The 24,444-nt window shown below is 30.1% G+C and overlaps 4 protein-coding genes across 4 annotated transcripts; all 4 read right to left on the bottom strand.

Annotated features, from left to right (window-relative positions):
- Positions 1-3,547: 3,547 nt before the first annotated feature.
- On the bottom strand, positions 3,548-6,073 carry LOC137831661 (uncharacterized). Its single transcript, XM_068639425.1, has 6 exons — positions 5,702-6,073; positions 4,768-4,846; positions 4,632-4,694; positions 4,212-4,256; positions 4,070-4,126; positions 3,548-3,983 (listed from the first exon to the last, which is right to left on the bottom strand). Exons 1-6 carry the CDS (start codon positions 5,914-5,916, stop codon positions 3,891-3,893), a joined length of 552 nt encoding a protein of 183 aa, XP_068495526.1. The 5' UTR covers positions 5,917-6,073; the 3' UTR covers positions 3,548-3,890.
- A 3,374-nt stretch (positions 6,074-9,447) lies between these two features.
- LOC137831655 (putative pectinesterase/pectinesterase inhibitor 28) lies at positions 9,448-11,795 on the bottom strand. The gene is made up of 3 exons (XM_068639417.2): positions 11,696-11,795; positions 10,478-11,561; positions 9,448-10,378 (listed from the first exon to the last, which is right to left on the bottom strand). Exons 2-3 carry the CDS (start codon positions 11,520-11,522, stop codon positions 9,666-9,668), a joined length of 1,758 nt encoding a protein of 585 aa, XP_068495518.1. The 5' UTR covers positions 11,523-11,561; positions 11,696-11,795; the 3' UTR covers positions 9,448-9,665.
- A 3,201-nt stretch (positions 11,796-14,996) lies between these two features.
- On the bottom strand, positions 14,997-17,779 carry LOC137833507 (pectinesterase). Its single transcript, XM_068641852.1, has 2 exons — positions 16,834-17,779; positions 14,997-15,706 (listed from the first exon to the last, which is right to left on the bottom strand). Exons 1-2 carry the CDS (start codon positions 17,777-17,779, stop codon positions 14,997-14,999), a joined length of 1,656 nt encoding a protein of 551 aa, XP_068497953.1.
- A 1,378-nt stretch (positions 17,780-19,157) lies between these two features.
- Positions 19,158-22,966, bottom strand: LOC137833506 (uncharacterized). Its single transcript, XM_090303933.1, has 10 exons — positions 22,960-22,966; positions 21,531-21,682; positions 21,276-21,391; positions 21,056-21,136; positions 20,878-20,980; positions 20,560-20,634; positions 19,982-20,078; positions 19,763-19,855; positions 19,499-19,683; positions 19,158-19,376 (listed from the first exon to the last, which is right to left on the bottom strand). Exons 1-9 carry the CDS (start codon positions 22,964-22,966, stop codon positions 19,661-19,663), a joined length of 747 nt encoding a protein of 248 aa, XP_090160059.1. The 3' UTR covers positions 19,158-19,376; positions 19,499-19,660.
- Positions 22,967-24,444: the final 1,478 nt, after the last annotated feature.

The raw sequence follows: 24,444 nt of genomic DNA, 5'->3' as shown, positions 1-24,444 counted from the left end.
TGATCGAGGAGTCCTCGGCCCTCGACACCCGAAGAGGAAGATGAGTTAGAAAGGTGGCTTGAAGGCCACATCCCAGCTATCAGTATAGAGAAGCCCAGATCGCCAAGACCATGCATGAAGGTGTAGGGAAGCGGCAGTACGTCCCACCATTGGAGAACCGCTGGAACCGATACGACTCAACAAAGCCTCGTTCCAGCAGCGATCGGCATGCATGGGACGTGCGAGGGCAGTGTACGCTCAACCTGGATGAACCCTCTGATATTGGGGGTATGAGTTGACGCCTGAGGGATCATCCCGTGCCAGTTGCACTTCGAGAAGGGAGACTTACACGCTAGGATTTCCCTAGGTTGGGTTATAGCGTCATAAGGCCTCCCACACAGAGTTACGCTTAAGTCAGAAGGAGACACATGGCAGAAGCACTGGAAAGGTATAAAAACTCCTGTACGTTTTAGTCACTTGACGTTTACACGTTTTGAGTCATTTTACGCTTACACACTGTACGCACGAGTGACTTGATAACGAGAGAGAATACAGTTACAATTCAGTTACGCACCATCTGAACACGGTATCTGCGGTGTTCTGATACGAAGGTGCACGGTATTTTCTGCCAGTACTGACTTGAGTGTCGGAGTGCAAACGGCCGTGAGGGTGCCCTTTTGTCTCTCTGTTTCAGGTATTCACGGCGACAAAGGGTAAAGATTGGAACGAAGACGAAGAAGTCCTTGATACGCAACTTGAAGCTACACACGAAGAACAATTTGGTCAACCGGCAGGAACAAAACTTATAAGAGATTAATGTAATTTGATTAAAATATAAGAAGGAATGATTAAAATAATAATTATTTTATTAAAAATATTTAAGAAAGATAAATATTTATTTTACAAAATTAGAGGAATGAGAATGTAATTTAGCATATAACATGATAAAATATTTAGATCACTCCAGTTTTACCTCCTCTTCTTAATTTTTGTTTATTATATCATGATACCTAACTAAACGTTATTATTATTATTATTTTTAAAGTAAGAATTGAGAATGGAAATGTTATGATGGATAAGAACTTGTTCTGAAAGGTATAAGAACAATTATAATTAAAATGTTATTCAAGTGTCAAATTAATTTTAGTTTCTTATATATTCGTGAGTTTAATTAAAATTGGTAATTGTTGTTAGAGAATGTTACAAGGTATTTTTTGAGAATAAACTTTGATTAAATATGTTAACAACAAAAAGTTTATATAAAAGACAAAAACTTTGTTGTGTAAGATTTGATGAAAGAAGAATTGATTGCAAATGAAGATATAAAAAATGATCAAATCAAAAGATAATGAATATCTTTTGAAGAATTTTAATGTAAAAAAAATAACGTAGAGGAAGAATCATATTCAATCATGCATCAAAATCTTATATTACTACTATGAATTCCACAATAGGTGAAGATGAGATTGATAAAAAAATATTAATGAAAAATTTCATATTAAATTAAGTTGTGATTTCGAGATAAAAAGAAAAAACACAAGAATCACAAACTAAAAAAGATTTTAAAATATCAAACAATTAAAGAAAGGTAATCAAGTATAAAATTTGATATTTAAATATATAAATATTAAGGTAAAGAAAAATGTTAAGAATATTTACTTAATATATTATATTTAAAATAATTTTTTTAAATCTTTAATTTTAAAAATATCTTTATATAAAAATAAAATTATATTAATTTATTATTTAAATTTAAGAAATAAATATTGAATATGGTTAATATTTGACATTATTTTTTAATTTACTTTACATATAAAATATATTGATAAAATACATTACTTTAATTACGATTTTTTTATTAAAGAGATGTAATTTTACAAGATAATTATCAAATGGATAATTTTTTTAAAATTATTAAAATAAATAAATTGTGATAAAGTGATACAATTTAAATTGAAATTTAAAATCATGTTAGATATAAATAATTTTTTAAAATTATAAAAAATAAATAAGTCGTGATTTCAGTGTAAGATGTTATAACTTAGTTAATTGATTGTCCCATATATGAAAAAAAAAGAAAAGAAAAGGTGTGGAAACGGCTTTACTCCCCTCGGGAAGGAGTGAAAGAAGAACAAAGGCATATGACAGTTGTGTTTGTGTTTTTATTGTACTGCCTATGATCACATAAAAAAGGAGTAATTTGCATTCCAATTTTTTAAGTACAAATATGATTCTCCTGGCCCAATTCAATAAATTAAGTTACAATTTCAACATAAAATTTGAATGATTTGAAATTAAATTTAAAAGCATTTCAAATACAATAGTTAAATATTTCATTTTAATTTTCATTTGAAAATTTTGTTTATTATACTTTAAATTATTTTAAATTAATGCGAAAAAATTGTACACAATTCATTATTTAAATATAAAATTTAAATAACTTTTTAATATTACTTCGAATTTTATAAAATAATAACTTCACAATTAATCATCTTTCAACTTTAATTTATATTCATTATTATTAAAAATTAAATAAAAGATATTTTGGTAAACTTGTAATATTACCTAATTAATTTTATTTTTCTTTTATGTCATATCAATCAAATAGACCAATTCTCTCAATCCAAAGTTAATGTTCATAAAAGATAGTTTAACTAATATTATCTAATTTAATAATTTATAAAATAGAGACAAAACATCATATTAAAGTTATTAACTGGATATGTTGATCATTATTTATTTTTATAAAACCTCTAAACTCAAAATAAAAACATACATAACCATATGCAGCAAACATGTACATCGATCCTATCCTTTGACTTGTTCACTTGAACCAAACCCAATAGTTTATATTGGCTGCTCTTCAACTGATCTCCCTGAACAAAGTCGATAACCTTGCGAATAACAAGTGACTTTTTCAAGCATTAATTCATGTTAACAAGTTTCACTGCTCTCCCTTATAAAATTTTCCAACTCCTAAAACCCCTTAAAAACAAACTAGTATAACCTTTTGGAAGATAATTATCTGACTAAAGATAATTAACAAGAATAGGTTGCAAGATTATGAGACTCGAAAGTCTATTTAGACTCTCCTTTTGGAAGATAATTCCCTGACTGAAGATAAATAACAATAGGTTGCAAGGTTATGAGACTCAAAAGTCTATTTAGACTCTCAGACTCGTCTGCAAACCCGACTCGTAACTCGTAGACTTAAAGTCTAATGTGACGTGAACAATGAGAACCAGGTAACTCAGTGACTCAACCTCGAACTCGCAAGTTTGCACCAAGTTCACCTAGTCTACTTCGAGTTTACTCACGAGTCAACTCGTGACCCTTTAGTGGACTCTTAAACTCATAAGGGTTTAAGAGTTAACCCTAGGGTTTGATAACCTTGATAGGTTGTTGATATTAAAAATGAAAGAGTTTGATCCATTCAAAGACGAGGGATGCCACAAGGAATCATAATGCTATTAAGAAATGATATATCAATAAAAGGCAATGAAAAAGAATTGAACCTAGGATATTTAGGTTGATTCTATTCGATCCAAACCTATTTTAAGAACACACATTGGGGAAAAACTAAGAGGGGAACGAATTTTAATAATTCAGTCACATGTGCCAAAACAAATAAACAATTCAAGAAAAAAAAATGTGCTGGCTAATAGCACAATGATTGTCCAATCTCAAGATACCATGTATGGAATCTGCTGGGTCGAAAACTCTTCATCTGAGCGTGAACCATACATGTATCCCAATAGTAAGCACAATATAAAGATATACCCTCCCCTTCCCCGAGGTAATGGAAGGCTGCTGGTTCTTATAATGTAAAAATAATTTATGCACCCTATAAGTAAAATTGGTTCTTTGCAGATTTTGTTGTACCCCCTATCAAATTCATACCTTCTCAATGCCTAATCAAAACTAGCGTTTAAAAAGTTCAGCAGTTCATTTCTCTTGCTTTCAGCCACTTTGTCTTCCTTCGTTTTTTCAAGTTTCAGAAGAATCTACAAAAAATGTGTATAAAAAATCAAGATTGCTACTACCAATAACAGGATCAAATCAAAGGTACAATCAAATAACACATCCCTACCTTCTTGCCAGATACAGCACTCCGACGGACACCGTCATTTTTGTCACGCCCTAAAAACTGATCCAGTACAAAACACTAGGAAATTAGAAACCATGGAAGCATTTAAATGCACTGAAGGTCTGAGATAGATTACAATACAAACCTTGGAAAGCTGCACAGGGCTGCTGTTCCTCTCATCATGCTGCTTCTATATAAAGCTCCCATTGCCAGGACAAACCCCACCAAGAAACATCAATCAAGTCGATCAAGCGCCCAAACATACCACAGATCCCAGCTCCAATTTCAAAGAGCCAATACATAAAATAGGCAGAAAGTATCATGAGCATCTCAGACTGGAATGTACAAAACTTTATGTGTTTGGAAAAAGGTTTCCAACTTTACAAAAACAATTAATAATTTGTTGTTTATGCCTTGCATTAATGGTTCAGGATTAATGACGTCAAATCAATGCTTTCAAGATGCAGAAGATGATAGAAACAGGGCGACTAACTTGAGTTAGAAACTTTAAATATGAAGAACATCATGCATATAGAAATTAAACAAGTATAAAAAAGTGACCTACCTCTTTTACTTTATGCTTCGGCCGCTTGTGATGATGGCTTTTACTTCGATCCTTTTCCTTATTCTGGATGAAGGAGAGACGTGAGGTAAATGGTCAACTTTAAAATCTAATAATAACTGTATTACTAACAATTCACCTTCTTTGGCCTGTCACTCCTTTTGTGCCTCTTTGAACGGTGAGATGTTTCATGCTCACTGTCGGAAGAACTTTCACTTCTGAGGTGATAAGGAGAACAAAAAGAGTTATGACAAAGCCAGATTAATCCGTTCATTACTCTTGTATTGCTACAAGTCTTTGAAATTAATAACATGTATAAATAATACAGCAAACACGCTGAATACTTCTTATACAATATGCAAAAGGCAAAAGGATTGGAGTCTTGTATAAGGCTCATAATTTATCAACAACAAACATTATGCAGACATCATGTTTCCAAATCCACAGCAAAGGGGACACAAAATGAAGGAAGGAAGGAAGGTAAAACAATCAGCTATGTGGAGAAGAAAGGAGGTTGTAAAGGGAAAAGAATGCAAGGCAAAGTAGACAGAGCATAAGCATAGTCAATGGCCAGTGTTATCAAAATCTTTCTGACCGCTATAATTGTAATCCCATTATACATCACTTGCAACTTCCTCGCACAAAAAATAATAACATGATATAATGGAACAACACGGATTTCATTAGTGAGAGATCTTAATGTTGGAACAGGAACATTCATCTCATTCCCCAATTCAAAAAATCAATTATGCGTAATAATCATCTCCGAGCCCTAAGACAGAGAGAAAATTTGAATAAACTACTTCAATTACAACAACAACTGTGTGAATCCATTACAATGGTTGGAAATATATACTAGAATTCATATTTCTGTGATTAGGTTATTTTAGCCAAGATTTAAGATCCATATATCCTAAAGAATATGAGAACTCAAAGCTATCAGAGCTGCGAGTCTCGTAATTGTATTGAATCAGCCATCGGAACAAAGCATATATATATATGAGAATAACAATGAGATAAAATAATTAAAAGAAATGCGTCCAGTTCGGCTCTGCAAGGGTTAGATGCGGAACCTGGAGTAATCGGAGACGGAGGATGAGGAATGGGAATCGGAATTGGAAGAGTGGTGGTGATGCCTACGACGTCGTTTTCCACGGGACTGAGACTTGGTCTTCTTTCGGATCTTGAGGGAGTCCTTGTCACGGTCTCGGCGGTGGCGGTGATGACGCCGGCGACGGTGAGGAGAAGAGTGGTCGGCGGAAGAGAGAGAAGAAGAAGACGCCGCCATAAAAAACTTGCGAGCGAGGGTTTGCTTTAGATTGAGCCGCTCACAAGTTTTAATTTTCGTTGTTGATCCCTTCTTACTTCTCTGTTACTTCGTGATGTCAATTATATCGTCATTTAAGATTTTTTTTTTGTACTGAGTTAAAATTTTGTTTAAAAAATTATTTTAAATCATATTTCTCCTTCACAAAATACCTGCCAACATAGAGAGTGCATTTTATTGGACATTATAGTTTGAAATAACTCTACCAAAATTTTATTTAATATGTAAATTTACATAATTACCTTTGTAACTTATGTAAAAAACATATTTGTATACTAGTAGAGGTTATTCAATAATTTAAAATAAATATATTTTGTTTAAATAAAAAATGAAAAAATATGCAGTGAAAATTTATAGCTATAATATAGATTAATTTGTATTGCGATGAGAATATTAAATATTCACTTTTCTTTCATGAGAAAAAATAAATAAATATGATAGTGTAACTTTTTTAATAAAACATATTTAAAAAAAATATTTAAAATTATGTTTTCCTAATCATTTAATAAACATGAGAATGTGTTAAATACATATATTTTTATAGTACATTTATTTATAATACAAATGTAATCTCCTTTCACGATAATATTTTTCACTTGGGTACACCACAAATTTTTTTTAAAAATAATTTAATTTTTTTTATATGTACGTAGTTATCTCTAAGCATAACCCATGACTCATGACTCAGTGAGAAAAGTCAATGTCTAGGTGAGACTATATTGGTGTTCGGAAACAAGTCTATTAATTGAGGTCTAAAGAAAGTGGATTCTCCTAACTGAAGGGTTAAGGAGCCTCTTCTGTCCCACGGTAAGGGTCAATGTTTCGACTTCAAGTGCAAGAGATAGCATCACTAAGGTTAATCACCGCATCCAAGGTATTGTCCGCTTTGAAAGTCGGTGTTTCGTCATGGTTTTGTCCTTAAAAAATGTTTCAGTGGGTTGAAAGATAAGGAAGTATATAAAATATCCCTGACCTCGACTCCTGAACAATGTGAAACTATATTGGTGTGCGATAACAACAAGTTTTACCAATTTTTTGTCAACGTTTTTCTTTGTTCAATTTTGCAGGACCTTAATCGTATAGAAGAAGGCAAGTAACAAACATGTGCACAGTGAAATTTGAAATTTGGAGCAAACTTGTGAATATTCAATACTAGCCGTACCCGTGAACGACACAGGTATTTTATAAAAAAAAATTATAATAATAAAAGATTATAATAAGAAACAATTATAATATTAATAAATAAAACAGATTACACAATGCAACATCATGCAACTTCATTCTTGCAAGTATATATGCAAAAAATATATATATATAAAGCAAATTAAAAATTAGATATCTCAATAAGTACAAAAAAAAATAATATATAAAAAATAAAAATACAAATTAGATACTAATTTAAAGTACATAAATTTAAAGTGTTTGATCACATAATAGGATTAAATCGACATATTTTAATAAGATGACATGTAAGATTTAAACTAACGAATAGTTTAATATTAAATTTTAACGATAATTTAAAATATTGTCCATATTCTTTGATATAGATGATGATTTGTAATAAAAAAAAATGGTTTATTTAAGAATATAGACGACATTTTTTTGCCAAACTATTGTTGGAAATGTCAATTAGAAAAAAAAAATATTTCACAAAGTTTTAATTGTCGTCTATCGATCCACGTAGATGATTGTTTGTTGTGGCAATAATTATCCTTTATATTGGATATAAATTACGATTTTAATTAAAACCATCCTTTTTATTGAGTTTTTTTTGTTCAATTTGTTTCCTAAATTTTACCATCTTTAATAACTTGTACACAGTAAATCACTAGTCATATTGAACAATATCATATAAAAACGTATAAAATATAAAAAAACATAACTATCACATCAAATGAAATTGTAAATTATTATGTAATCTCAAACATTTCCTCAAACTAAAAGATATAAACTAAGTATAATATCATCTAACAAATCCAAAAGCATTGGTGTTCATTGTGCCTGAGAACCATCAAACACATTGCCAAAAGTCTTGTTGATCAAACATGATTTCACTTTAAAAAATGAGAGTCGTATCATTCAAAATAAAATATCATTTATGGATGACTTATTTAGAATAAAAGTCTTTTCATACAAATATGATTTATCTATATTGATAATTTCGAAATTTAATTCTCCATTATAATAATTTGATTAAAAAATTACACTATTTTAATACATTTTCTTCATTTTAACTCACTCATTTAATAGATCCATAAAAAGATTACTTATTTTAATGTTGAAATTGATATATAGATTGTATGTCAACTTAATCTCGTAATATTATAACTCATTTCATCAAGAACTTCCTTAATAAATTGTTTATTTGATAAACAAAATAAAAAAAATACCATATGGATGTATTTTTCTGGTTATATGAAACATTTTAAAAAAGTTATCTATTTTTTTGTTTGATGCGATAGAAATACCAACTTCTTCCGATTTTCTTGTATATTTTATTTCATATATATATATATAATTTTAAATTTATCACTTGAGTTAGATTATATTCATTATGTTAAAGTTGATTTAATAAATAACATTTATACTTTTAAAGTTGAAAGTTTATATTAAGAATAGTGTGTAACAAAATAAAGAAAATAAAAATGGAAATCATTTTACGTTTTCTATATATTAGTTAGACTTAATAAGTTCACTTTCATTTCTCCAAAGTAACATAGAAAAATTACTTTGTGAATCATTACTAAAGTAGAGTTTTTTTAATCAAATGGATATAATTTTTATTCAAATTTATTAAAATAGATAAATTTTAAGAAAATTACACATAGATAAATCGTGCTAAATTATATTTTGAAAACATTCGTACATGTAAAGTACGATTTATATATATATTTTTAATTCTGTGTTTTTTTTTGTATAAACATATTTTTTATTTATAATTTTTTTTTTGAAAAAAATTGATTAATTATTTTTAAAAAATTTATGTAAACGCTTTTATTTTTTAAATATTTTTTAATAAATTAAAATTAATTCTTTTACTTTTTAAAGTTTCTTTTACTTTATCTAATTTTTTATATAAATATTTTTTTTAATGATTTAATAAGTAAAATTTATATATGATTTCTTTTTATTAAATATATATATATATATAATTATTCTGAAAAATATGCTTATTTAAATAAAATAAATTAATGTAAAAAAAATTAAAAAATGAATTATATCTATCAAGTACAACTTCATTATAAAAATAATATTTTGAAGTGATGTTTGAATAAAATATATATTTATATAATATAAAATATTTTAAAAAATAAATCTTGTGTTTATTCATTAAAAAAGAGTATTTATTTAGAAGTCATACGCTTTGAAATGCACAATTTATTAATTTGTATAATTTTTAAAATTGTATTCATTTCAATAAATTTGATGGTATTAAAGCATGGTGGTAAAAGGAGTATGGAAGAATTAATTTAAGAAGAAGAGAATTGTGAGTTAAGTAATTGGGAATCTAATTAATTAAGTATCCTACAAGCATAGAGAACTGTAGGAAAAGGCCAGTTCATACGCACTTGCATTTCAGAGCAAATAATGAATAGAAGAAAGAAAGAAAAGATAAAGGTGGTGGTAGAAGAACACAAGCATGAGTGATGAACTGGCGACTTAATTTGGCAACACGCACTCTGGCTCTCTCTCAAAAAGAATTATACTGATCAATGAGTGGGGGAGGGTAAGCCAGAATCGTATGGAACCCTTGTGACCCTAATCCAGTCATCTCCATGGAAGAACGGGGATGGCAAGAATGTTGTTGCCATGTCGTTTGAGAGGCTCTTGATTCCTTCCCATTTCACGCGCTTCGACTTGTCTGCACCAGGGCCATGGTTGTTGATCTCAGAGTAGAAACAAGTGTCCATTCCGCTTAAACCTTCCACTGTTTGCCATGGCATGTAGCCATCGGGTGTGATCAAGTCATCAATGTAGGAATCCATGATGATGGTCCTTGAGAAATTCTTCCATGGACGAGCCAAGTAGGCCTTGTTGTCGAACCTAACTGGGTAATAGCTGGGGTCTGACACAATGGACCCTCCATGGATGATTATACCCGATGGCTGGTTCCTCTCCTTTCTACCTTGTGCGGTCACAATGCATTGCTGGTTTGCCATCGGTTTTCTGACCTCGAATGTGCAGTTCTGGAGCACAGCCACTGCATCACCGAAGACAAAGTCGATGGTACCTGAAATAATGCAGTCGCGGTAGAATTGACGCATGGCGTGGGCGTAAAGTGTGTCTTGATACCCATCCATACGGCACTTGTAGAAGATGGACCTGTCAGATTGAACCCTCAATGCCACTGCTTGATGCTTTTCAGCGCCGGCTGTGTTCTCAAATCCCATGCCTATGGCAACGAAGAAATCTCCAATAATGGCTGCAAGCATTTATAAATATTTTCATCAGTTTTCTGCAACTATATTTATACATGTATAAGAGATTGCTGAACATAATTAACTGAATGGAAGGGACGTACCGGCACTGGCGGTTTTGTAGGTTCCAACCCCATCGATGAAGTTTTTGCTGCCTGTGATCCTCGACTTCCTACCACCATCACCAATCATGACGACATGGGTCATGTTTCTGGAAACTTCGACGTACTCATCGTAAACACCCTCCTTGATGTAGATAATAAACGGCCTTAGGTTTTTCATGGGCACGTGCTTCAAGGCGTCATTGATGGTGGTGAAATTTCCACTGCCATCCTTGGCAACAACGACATGCGCCATGCGTTTGCGTCCAGTCATATGCAGGAGTCTGCGAACCCCAAAGCGGCTCTCAACCCAATCGGGAAGGTCAAAGTCGTCGGTCTCGTGGCCAAGGACGGGCAAATCGTCAGCAGCGGTTAGGAGGCGGCGCCCAGACTTGGAGACGTGCATATCGGAGAGAGTTTTCGATAGCTCGCTGATGATAGCGAGACCGTTGCTGGTCATGTGCATGGCGGTTTGCAAGTGCCCCTGCATCTTCTTGCCAGCGTCGGTGGTGGTGTTGTCGAATGCGTCAAGGCACGTTTCCTGGTACGTGACGGCGCCGCTGAGCCACACCTTGAGACTGGTTAGGATGCGATCGAGGCTGTTGAGTTCGAACTTGTTGAACCTCTGGAGGGAGCGATTGAACTCCTCGATGGAGAGGTGCATCAGTTGCTTGCACGTGTCGAGGGCCTCCTTGGTTCTGGGGTCGCTCTCGACGTCGTGCAGGAGCTGTGTTTTCCCGAGCCCATCGCTGATTCTGGTGATGGTGATGTTGAAGGCGAGTTTTATGAGTTCCCTGGGGTCAGTGATGTTGCCGGCGTTTTCATTGAGACTGTCCTCGCATTCTTTCTGGTAATCCGTGGGTGCGCAAAGGGTTTTCACCGCTTTCATGGAGGAAGCTACGTGTGATTTTCTTGCTTCCGTTTCATCCTCGCTTGCTCCCTTGTTGTTGAGGCCTACGCTAACCGTCACGGCTACCACCATAGCCACCAGCAAGAAGGTAGAAACGCCAATGATGACGATTCTCTTCTTCTGTGCATCACCCCCCATCCTTTATTGTTAATCAAGCAGCTACTAATTCACACCAACCTATATACATGCAAAATATATAATCACAGAACAAAAGTGAAGAACAAATTAACATATTATAGTTGTTGTTTGTGATTATTATGATTAAAAGTGATTAAATTGATGAAGTGAAGAACGTAAAGAGTGATACGTACGAGGCAGGAAGAGGAGCCCCCCAGGGTGTGAATGGAAAAGGACTCGCTCAGGTGTTGCGATCCAGACGGCCCTGTTGAGAGTGTGTTGCGATTTTGGTTTGGAACATAAGTGTCTATTTATTGATGTTTTTCATGGAGAGTTAGTTATGTCAGTTCAAAAAACTTTGAGGCTTGGAGTTAACGTCGATCTTTTTGTTTAGCTAATACGAAATATGTGCCAACCATCTCTTGTTTTTGTTTTGATGTTCCATTATTAGAAAGGAAGCCCTTGAAGGGCCTTATCTTGCGGTAATTCACCCTATTGGCAAAATTTCTCTTTCTACCTTGCTTTACTCTCTGGCCAACGTTAATTTAGACAACCGCAATAAAATTAAAAAAGTTATTTAATTATTTGTTTTGTTACATAAATAAATTATTTTTATAAAATTGTCCAATTAAAAGATTAAAAATGACAAAAAAAATTACCAAATAAGGTATCCTTTGTATAATGATGATATAGATAATATAGATAAATAAATTTAAAAGTTTATAAATTCATTATTATTGTCTATTCTTGTATTTATATTCTATAATAATATATAATGAAGATTTTTTAATTGTACACATTTCATATTTTCATTTTATTTTTAGTTTTAAACTTAAAAAATAAATATAACTCATGTGCTAAAGATAAGTCTATAAGTATCAACTACACAACACTACAAATTACTCGTTTCTTTTACTAATAAACAGACTATAAATTATTCTCTTGAATTAAATGGGATAATATATGCAAACCTAAAGCGGAGGGAGGGTTATTCAAGCAATTATATTCTTTCAACAAAGCTTTACTTAGTAAATGGAAATGGAGACTTGAGTTTCTAGAGAATGGGTTATGGAAATATATTCTTGATTCTAAATATGACTCATGGATGAATCATTTTTATCCTAGAATCTTAAAGCATCCATCTAGATGGTGGTGTGACTTAAACAAAGCGTGTGAGGATGGATAGGTATAAACTGGTTTGATTCTAATATAACATGGGCAATAAGATCTGGTGATAAAGTAAAGTTGTGGGAAGACATTTAGGTGGATAATTGTCAACTAAAAGTTAGATTTCCAAGGGTGTTTAATAATTCCCTCATCATTGATAGCCCCTGTGTTGCTTTGGTAAATGACATAGAGACATTTGAAACTGAGAATTCAAGTGGAGAAGACAATGGTTTGAGTGGGAGAAGGCCCAACTACATGAATTCATGCCTGTGATGGAAGGTCAACTCTTGAAGTTAGGTTGGGACGATAAATGGAGACTAAGTATTTTGTTAAATCTGCATATAAAATCCTTTCCAATCTAATCCCAACTGCATGTATTGATATATTTAGAGTCTTGTGGAGCCTGTTGATTCCACCATCGGCACAATGTTTTGCTTGGAGAGCATTGCAAGACAGGATCGCTACAAAGCAAAATCTAGTTAGAAGGGTCGTTCATCTTGCTGATTCTTTGTGGGTTTTATGTGGGAGCAAAGAGGAAACGACTTCTCACCTCCTGTTATCTTGTCTGATTGCAAATGTTGTTTGAAATTCATGCAGCAAATGGATCGGGGTTAGTTTTGTAAATCACTTTTCTCTGAATGAACACTTCGAACAATTTTATTGTACTTGGTTTAGGAAAGAAGGTAATGAGTTGTGGAAAGGGGTATGGGTTTCCATTATTTGGTGCATATGGAAAAACAATGTTTAACAAAGCAAAAGAGGATGAAGTGAAATCTTCTCTCTAGTTCAAGTGCAGTCGTGGTCCTGGTTAAAAAATAAGGTTCCAAGGGTGTCTTTCTCTTTCTCAAGTTGTGTCCAATGCCCAAATACTTGTATTAATATAGTATCAAAATGTTGATTGTTGTATGGTGTGTGGTTTGAGAGATCGTTTATCTGTTTCCCCGCTTGGTTTGGTTTGCACTCGTTGTGGGGGTGCTTAGAGAAGTTGTTTGATTTTTATTGTAAAAGGGTTGAAACACCCCTTTGTGTTTCTTTTTATTTTATTTAATTTATTGGTTATTGATTAAAAAAAATAACTTGTGTGCATAATGAAATGGATCAACCAATTCAAAGTAAGCTAAAAAAATGTTCTTACTATCGCAATGAAAGTCACAACAGATGAAATTGTCCATCTAAACAGTAAAATCATCCTTTGTAATGTTGTTTTCATCAAATATTTTAATATCATATTCTCTTAATGACTTATAATCAATAATTTAGTTTATTTTTAATATATTTATTTTAGCATAAATACATCTATATTATTACTTTTCATATATTATATAATCTATACTTTCATGAACATTCATATTATATAATCTAAGAATTTATACATAAACCATATCTCATTTATTTATAATTGTATCAACCCTAAAATGTAATTCACAAACATAATTTAATTTTTTTTTAAAAACAACAAAATATTTTTAACTTTAACAAAATTTAAAAAATAATCAATATTTTTAATTTATCACAACCTATTTAAAATATTTTATATACATTTTTAATATAGTAAAACTTATTTTAGGGTTAGTTTATTTTTCATGAAAAATAATCATTTTAATTCTTCAACTTTATATATGATTTTCTTAAATAAAACAAAATTATATTTTTGATATTATTTTTAAAATAAAAAATTTCAAAATATTATTATATACATATTTTTATTTTAAAAATATTAATTAATTATTATTTATGGAAGAAAAAAATTAATTAAAATTTCCGACCGAGTTAAAAATTTTAATATATATAAATTATACTAAAATTGTAAATTCAGTGTAGAATTTCTTTATATTTTATTTAAATTGAAGTTGTCAAATTTAATTAAAAAATAAATAAGTGACAAATTAATAAACTTAATTGATTTATAAATATCATTGACAATTTATCTTAAAAATAATTATTTTAAAATTTTTCAGGTATTTGCCTATCAAAAATGATTTTTTTACACCTATACTTCATCCTACACCCCCTATAAATATTAATATTTTAATTATTTATAATTTTAAAAAATTTAAAAAAATTTCAGATATTTTCCTATCAAAAATGATTTTTTGAGACCCATTCTCCATCCTACACCCCAATAAATATTAATATTTTAATTATTTATAATTTTTTTAATTTTAAAAGTTATTTTAACAATATTTTACATTTTGATTATATTTTTATTAAATATGTTTTTTTAATTTTATTTTTAATTACAAATATTAATATTTTGTGGTTTGTAAAATATAACAAATTCTCAAAATATCACCAATCTTGCCTATTGCTATAATTTTTTTTATTAAATTACAACATTTGTGTGTACTTTCCTAAATCAGGATAGTAAGGTACTCCTGTGTCAGGCAGCCAAAGATAACCTAGTATAAAACTAGCAACTGTAAAATCAACTGCATCTGTAGCATTGATGACATGGTACCCAGGCCAAGTAACCCTATTACTAGTGTCAGATCCAGGTCCTCGATTATCAAATTCCGCATAATAAAGGGTGTCCAATTGAAACTTCCCTAGCCAAGGTACCCAACCCAATGGATCTATCAAACTGTTCATGAAAGATTGCATATAAACTGTTTGTGAATATGGTTTCCAGGGTCTTCCCAGGTATGTTTTTATGGTTCGATTACTAGAAGCCAAGTCGCTTGCAGCGGTTAAGGTACACATGTGTACGGATATGCCACTATTTTGGTTCATGTCAGTCCTACCCTGTGCAGTAATGACATTGAATTGGTGTTCCATTGGGAGTCTAGGATAGATGTTACAGTTTTGCAAGACAACTCCTGCATTACCAAATATGAAGTCCACCGTACCATAAATATCACAGTCTCTGTAAAATTGCGTAAGAGAATGAGCGTATAAGGTGTCTTGGTACCCTTCAAAGCTACAATTGTAAAATGCAGAAAAGTCTGCACCGCTTCTGAGGGCCACTGCTTGGTGCTTCATTGCTCCAGCTGTGTTGCGAAATGTTATGTTGATTGCCACAAAACCTTGACCAATCACAGCTACAGTATGAAACGTAACTTATAATTATGAATCACTCTTTTCATCAAACAGGTGAGAAAAATTACAATGTGGTTTTCAAAAAGGAAAATGCTCACAGTATGAAACTGACATGAACTATGAAATATAAACAAGAATGTGACATAGATGTTCGTGCTTGCATCATCAATCATCTATACTTTATAGTCTTGGTTGCGTGTGATCTATATGTAATTACTAATCCTTATTTTGGAGTCAAATCATTTCGAACTAAATATAACTTCTAAAAAGAAAGTATACTAGTAGCGAAAGGAAACATGATTTATTATCTTTTATACTATCAAAGAAATATATAGAATAATGTATCCCAAAAACAGATTCCACGTGGTTTTGTATTATCTTTTGCATTAACCAGAAAACAGATTCCGTGTGGTTTTGATTAGTATTATAAAACTTACAAGAGATTGTATACCATTTGAAATGTATAAGGTTTTTTTGAGCATCATGGTATTTGTTTTTGTTTTTTTTATTAAAGTGGGGCTTTTCTTAAAAAAAAAAATTGGAGAAATGGTGCCAATTGATAAGACTTTGTACACGTCATCTTGCATTACTTCAGTTAATTTTTTTAAAATATTCTTGTTTTAAAATAAATATATTATTAATTATTTAACTACAATTTATATTAATTAAAATTAAATAATAAATTATGGAGTATTTAAAATTAATTTAATAAATAACATTTTTAAGGGTGTTAGTTTTTAGTAACAAAGTAATGATGAAAATGCAACACCATTACTCATTACTTCCGGATGTTTTTATGTTCCAAATAAAAATAATTTACTATTAAATTTTATTTAATTTCAACTGTAATTAAATAATTATTAATATATTTTTTAATTAAAGTTATGTCAACTTGAATTAAGAGAATGTGGTCCACTTCCCAAATCTAAAACTTTTATTGAAGGAGCCCCACTTTGATAAATATGCAGTAATGGTAATGAGATTGGTTTGAAGTATTTGTTTTCTACCATTTTAGACTTTGGAAGTTCCTTACCACAAAACTGAAACAGGGTCCTAATGAATGAGGCATTGTGAAGGTATGAAAAGATTTAACTTTCCGAAGATAAGAAAATGAGAGGAGCTTAGTTACCGAATGTAGCAGAACTGAAAGTAGTCCAACCATCAGCCACGCTGTGATTGCCGGTGATTATGGTCTGGTTAATTCCATCTCCTATCATCATCAGGTACTGCTTCTCTGTGGGAATAGAAACATACTCTTCATACACTCCACCCACCACATGAATCACGAAAAAACCGTTAATAACCCTAAAGTTATCTGGAGCCGCAGTCACTGCATCATTGATTGTTCTGTAGTTTCCAGACCCATCTGGGTTCACCACCACTCTCTCGTTCACTACAACGTTGTCTGCATCCGACCGAAGCAACTTCCTTCCTTTTTTTCTGATAATCTCGTACACCTTCTGTTCCCACATAATGTGATCATTTCTTTCAAATTTTCTCTCTGTGTTTTTCTTGGCTTTCCATCCTCTCTTGAAAAGCGCAAGAGATATGCTATAAAGCTTGGTTCCGGTGGAAAGATGTGACAGTAGGTCATTTTCGGGGTTTCGCGTGGTTTCTTGGAGGCTGGTTAAGCACGTGTCTTGGTTGGTCAGTGTAGCAGTAAGCAAAGTGTGCAATGTTTCAGCTTCTGAGGTACCAAGGGTATTAGTGGAATTGATGCTTTTTAGGGTCCTGGACAAAAAACCATTGTTTAGGTCAGTCAGAAGGTGGCAATCTTGAAGGGCAAGGATGGTGGGCTTTGATAACAAGGATGGAGACTTAAGGTATTCAGAGAGCAATGAGAGAAAGATCTTTGAGGATGACAAGGATTTGTCTAAGAAAAAGCGGGTATATTCGTGTATGTCACCACCATGGCCGTGATAAGAAGGCAAGTTGGATTCGCAAAACGATGAATATGGTGTGAGGTTGCATATGGTATTCGAGGAGGAAGAGGAGGATGCAGAAAATGCACAGATGAAGAAAACGCACAGAAAATAGACCATGAATAAGCGCAAGAATAGCTTGGAAATAGCCATGGAGAACTTATTAGGAGCGCCAGAAAAATAAGACCATGTATATATACTAAGAATTTTTTTATTAATGTGTTGAAATTTTATTTCTTAATTAATAAAATAGATAAAATTAAAAAAAAAAATTAATGAAAGAAATAAGTCTTACAAAATAACATAACTTTATCATATTTGAACTGAGATCGTACTGAGATAACTTCATTAAATTTTAACTAAAAATATGAGACACTTATTTATTTTAACAATTTTTAAAAAAAGTTATTAAAAGATAAAATTACACCTCTATTAAAACTCCCATATGTAAATACTTACTTATAGAATATATATTTATTATTATGGGTCCACTTTTATTATCATTATAATTACATATAATATATAATTAAGATATCTTTATTATTGTTGGTCAACTCATTTATGACCATAATTGTATATTAGGTATATATTATAAATAAGATGGTTCGTTATTTTATTTTATTAAGTTAAAATTTAATTATTATAATAGTTTTTATTATTTTAAACATTAGTGTATATATCAATTTTAAATTTAGTATATTTTTAATAAAATTTAGTATATTTTTAATATATATATCACTACAAGAAAATCATGAAATAGAAACTAATTTTAGAAACTAAAAATAATTAGTTTTTATAGTGACTAAATTAGAGACCAATTTTAGATATTAAATTTTTTTTTATTTCTCAATTAGTTTCAATGGTTTCTAGATTGGTATCTAATTAGCTACCAAGGTTTTTCTACCAAATTTAGAGTCTAAATAATTGGTAGTTAAAAACTTGCACTACAAGAAAAATTGCTTTTAGAAACTAAATTTTTGGTTTCTAAAATGATAAAAATAGTCACTAACTTAATTAGAGACTAATTTAGAAACTAATAGCACTAAGTGGCTAAAATCATGGTCGCTAATTTTAGATACCAATTTAGAATCTAATTTAGAAACCAATTTAGTTACCGTTAAATAAAAACCAACTTAGTGACCAAATATATAGAAACTAATTTAGTGACCAATTATATAGAAACCAAATTAACAACCAATTTCATTGAAACCAATTTAGTGACCAAAATATATAAAAACTCATTTAGTGACCAAATATATAAATACCAAAAAAATGGTCACAATATTGGTTTCTAAATAATGTAATTTATTATAAAATATTATTTTATTCATCTACTTTTTTTTCTTTTTTTATTTATTTAACTACTTACTCTTTCATATTTTATATTTATTTGTAGATTCAAGTTCACTAATTTTAAAAGTTCATAAACTCAAAGCAATTATTTTCAGAATCAAAATATAGTTATAAATGAGAAATTTTTCAATTTTTTTTTTCAAATTTTACAAAAGAACTTTTTTATGAATTATGAATGTGAACTAAGATTGTGGTAGAAACTAGAAAATAATCACATAAACTCAAGATACTCGCCGTAGTTTGAAATCTACTTTCAACTTTTGTTAATATCCATGAGTTATATGTACAAGAAAGTTTAGTCTATTCCTATCTTGATTGAATTTACATTTGTTGTGCCTACTTGCAGCTCACAAGCTTTTGGGTTGGAACAAATCAAGGATGGTCTTGGAAGCTAGAACTGAAAGATTGTTACAAATCAGTAAGAAACAAACGCAAACAATGGATAAAGGAATGAAAGAATGAAAATTGAAACACAAGATGAGTGCAGAATTGTAAATCATTGATTATTTATTAACTTACCTTCTCAAATGATACTAGCTCAACCTCATAATACAAAGTGGAGTTAGAAGGAACATAACAAGTTCTTGTTGAGACTCTGATGAGCCAAAACCATACTGGGGCGCAACAGTTAACAATGTCACCTCACCCTTCTTCATAATCAAAATAGCTTTGTCAAACCCATCAATTGCTTGTTATGCTCAATCCTAAAACACTCACATTAGCTAGCTTAATAAATAATTTAGTGGGAATCGGGAAAAACATTGAGACATTTTTTCAAGTTACCCTTATCAGTTTTGAATTCAAACAGCTCCCCTTCATCATCATGACCCTTCTTCAAAAACAAAGTACCATCTTGTAGCTTACCAATTACTTTCACTACAAGAATGCAAAAACAGGTAAGGAAACATCAGAACCATGTTTTAAATCCATAAAATGACAAGGTTATCATCCACATTAAGAATTACAAGCATTTACACTTAAATTCATCAGCAGACAACTTACATTGAGGCTTCACACTTAAAATCACTTTCTCTCCCTTCTTCATGGTTTTAACAGTGCAAATACTGATGTTATGAGGTTGGGCAAGAACTATGGAAACCTACAAAATTATTTATGTTTGAAAAATAAAAATCAGCACATCATTAAGATTTTATTTGGATAAAGTTCTCCATGAGTACTTATAGGAAGATAAAATAAGAAAGAAAAACATAATAAGTAAGCAAAAATCTGATTATTCTTAATATAATTTGTAAAAGTTTTCTTGTACTAGCTTCTATAAAAATGATTCAGGCATAAACTAATTTTCTGGAGAAGTTTATCTAAATAGGTCCAAATGATAAAGCAATTTAAACAGAAATTGAATATGAAAGTCCACTTACTTATCCCAAAAGGAATTTTTTGGAAAAATATTTGGGTACTTCTCTACTGGCTACAATTAAATACAGAATTTCAGCAGTTAACCTTCTCAGAAAACCAGAATACTTTCAATTCAAAACATTTCATCTTATAAACATATGGAAATTCAAGGCTTTATGCAAGATTTATCTTATACTCCAGATGGCTAAGAATATGAATAGTACCTGAGCCAAATAGCCTCTCAATGAAGGGCCAATTATTAAACCAATCACAACATGACTTGTTGTGGAAATGCAGTTCTAAGAATTAACAATGTAAAAGAGTTAGTGATGCTTACAGTTGACAGTCCTAGAGCTTGGTGTTCTTCTCTAAAAAGTTCAATGGCATAGGCTTGTTAAATAAAGTAGTTAGACAAGAAAATGTAGAAATGAAAGTTTGAAAGAGAATGAAGTTATAATCAACACATGCATTCAAAATTTGTATCCAAGTACTGGTGGAAAAAACAAGAAAGTGTGAAATAGTAGGAGTTAAAGATATTATACCCTCACTGGTCCTAGAAAACCATTGAAACATCCGAGAAGAAATCTCGTAAGAATAGCCATCCAAAAACTTTTGCTAAGGCCAAATAGTGTGTTGAAAATGACACTGAAATGAAGTAAGCATTGATAATTATGGGAATCTTCAAAGCTAAGCATGCAGTTCATTGACATGTATACTTACACTGAAATGATCCCTGCAAGTATTACGGGTTTTCGACCAATGCGATCAACTATAGCTCCCCACAACAAAGATGTCAAACATCTGCCAAGCATGAATACAGAACCTACCACATTTTTATCAATATGTAATTAGGTATACGGGCAAAGATTTCCCCAATCGAAACTCTAGTATGAGAATCATTAAACTTGCTAAAAATAAAATCAAAATAAAAAAACCATACCTAATTGTGCGAACAACTTGAAGCCTGTGACACTGAAGATCATATTGCGTTTGAGCACCGTCATCGACAATATTCCGAGTCGCAAGCACGAGATATAGAGATTGAGAATGATTTACCTGAGCTTGAGCAAGGAAAGAGACAGTGAGATGAACCAATTGGACGAGATTGAGAACGAGAACGGCAGTGATAAAGAATAACGAAACTGAGAGTGAAGTAGATGAAGGAGACAGTGTGGAGAAGAAGAATGAGACTTACTTGGATTTGAACAAAGAACAAGATAGTGAGACGAACCAATTGAATGAGACTGAGAGAGAAATCAAGAACAAGCAATACTGAGAAAGAGGAACGAGATTGAGATTGAGAGTGAATAGGAAGGAAAGAGAGAGTGGAGTGAAGGAAGGTTGCGACTGAAGAAGAAGAAGAAGAAGAAGAGAGGAAAAAAATATTTATCAAGTAGAATTTTAGAAAAAGTATTTTTTTCTAAAAAAAAATATAAAAAACATTTAAATAAATACAAACTTAAATAAAATAAATTTAGTAATAATTTCTTGCAAATTATTATTGAAATAAAATTTATAAATATTTTATAAGAAAAATAATTCTAAATAAATTAGTAAAATGTACTTATTTCTAATAGAGTTAGAAATTCAAACTGCAGAATATTTTCTCATATTTAAAAAAATTAAATAAGTTTTTAAAAAGTATGTATATCTATTTAAATTAATTCATAATTTTTTTAATTTAAAAAATATTTTGAATTTATAATTAATTTAATTTTATGTTTAAATAAAATTAAAAAATTAAAATACTATTTTAAATGTAATTTTAAATTAATATTAATTATTTTAATATTATACTAAAAATAATAATTTAGTAAATTTATTCATATTAATTTAAAATATTTTATAAATTAAAAATTAATAATTAATTTTATAAAATTTAATTATTCTAAAATTAGTATCTAGATTTAAATAATAGTGACTAAAAATTTAAATATCTAAATTATATGATGATTAGAAACTAAAAAATTAGTTTCTAATTTTATTATTTTTAGAGACCAAAAATTAGTTTCTAAATTAAATTAAAAGTGACTAAAAAAATGGTTTCCAATTACATCTTAACAAGAGACTAAAAAAATGGTCTCTAAAAAAAACTTTATTTTTATTTTTATTATTAGCTACCAAAAATATAGTATCTAATTATATTATAATTTTTATTAATAATAGATACTTTTTTAGTAACCAATAATTTTTAGTTTATAAAATAGTATCTAAATTGGTTTCTATAGAAACGGTTTTTTTTTTAGTTTCTAAATTAGTTACTATTACAACATTTTCTTGTAGTGTTGGTAAATAATTAGAAACAAATTTAGAAAATATTTAGCAATAATATAAATTAATTTAGAAACAAAAAATTTGTTTAATTTCTAAAATGATCTATAATTTAGTAACTATAGCAACTAAATATTTTTTATTTCTAAAATCAGCTTCTATTTTATGATTTTCTTGTAGTGAAATAAAATGAAACTAAGGACAAAAAAGAAGAGTCAAGATAAGTTTTTTAGGTTACCTAATGAACTATGAATATTTTAATAATTTAAAATACAAACATATATAGGGAGGATGATGGGACAAACATATACATATTCATCATTATCCTTATACCTATTTTTAAAATCTAGTACTATTCATATCCGATCAATGCGAGAATTTTTCATCGAGACGGATTAGGACAAAGATCCACGATGACATATTTGCTTGTCATCCTTACTTATAGAGGAATGACTCACAAATGAGGAATTGGTAGAAGAGGAAATCGGGAAGAAGGAATTCATAAATTGACTTGTTGAATGGAAAAAAAAAGAAAAAAAGATAGAGTAAAAGTGAATAAGTAGTGAAGATATGTCACATTATCCATTAAATTTAAAACATACAACATTAATTCCTATCAGAACTAATGTGGTATAATAACCTATTTTGTTATATTTACACACCACATCAGTTTCTAACAATGTGAAATATCGTGAATTATTTACAAAATTGTCATTCCATTAATTTTTAACTGCACTTTTGAGTTTATAACTATGCATACATTACATTCATAGTTAATTAGAAAATGGTAACGAGATAAGTTATGGTGTAAATTGTAGCGTGTAATAAATATCAAGGGTAGGAGATGATGAAATTGTCAAAGTTGATATAGTTGTAATTGGAAGTGCTTGAAATTCTTAATAGAATCAATTTAATAAATTGTTTCCAAAAGTGAAACCATATATTTTTATGAAAATATAAGTTAATATCATGTTGATGTATTGGTATCAATAATTCAATAAACTTAATTTGTTTAAACTCAATTCAATAATTAATTTGTTTAAACTTAATTCATAAATGAGTTTAAATTGGTATCAAAATATTAATTTGATATTAAAATAAATAATTAATTCGTTGAACTTAAAATTATTTATTTATCACTAAATAAATGAATTGAATTAAACATATAGTTTGCCTCTTTTAGCACATAATTGAGTCATTATTATTTGTATGTAAAACTGTTTAACTTACTTTTATTTTAATATAAAATAAGTAAAACATAAGTATGTAACTTAATTACAATTTTATAATTTATTTTGCTGTGTTTAAAAGAGAGTCCAATAAATTTAGTTAATGATCTAACAAAGTTGTTTCTCTCAATCTGATTTAATAAAGATGAAATATATAGAAAAAAGTTATATCAAACTCAAAACAAATTCGAACAAATTCTCTTTACAATGGTTACAATTCGAACAAAGTAGTCCGAATCCAGTTTTCACTTTTAGATTCTTGATTTTTTTTATCATCATAAAAAAAATAAAAACGATCTTTTTAAATATTTAAAGGAAAATTTTTATTTTAAAAAATAAAGTTGAAAATGTTGTTTTCTGTATTTGTTTTATTATTTTAAAAAATGACCGAGAATGCTATTTTTTGAGAATATTTTTACCTATGTGTCTGAAAAATTGTTCTCCTATAAAATAATATAAGTTAACTTTTATAGATTAAGACAAAATTTAATTTTTGTAAAAGTGGCATCCACATGTCACTTTTATTAGATCACTTCAAGCAAAATTTTATCTTAAAGAATAATAAAATAAAAATGTCACAGCAATTTAATCATAGGTTAGCACAGCAAA

This window comes from Phaseolus vulgaris, chromosome 6 (genome assembly GCF_051622355.1).
Source record: "Phaseolus vulgaris cultivar YP4 chromosome 6, ASM5162235v1, whole genome shotgun sequence".
Lineage (NCBI taxonomy): Eukaryota > Viridiplantae > Streptophyta > Magnoliopsida > Fabales > Fabaceae > Phaseolus > Phaseolus vulgaris.
The sequence above is the reverse complement of the archived record's forward strand: the minus strand, read 5'-3'. Positions and strand labels throughout refer to the sequence as shown.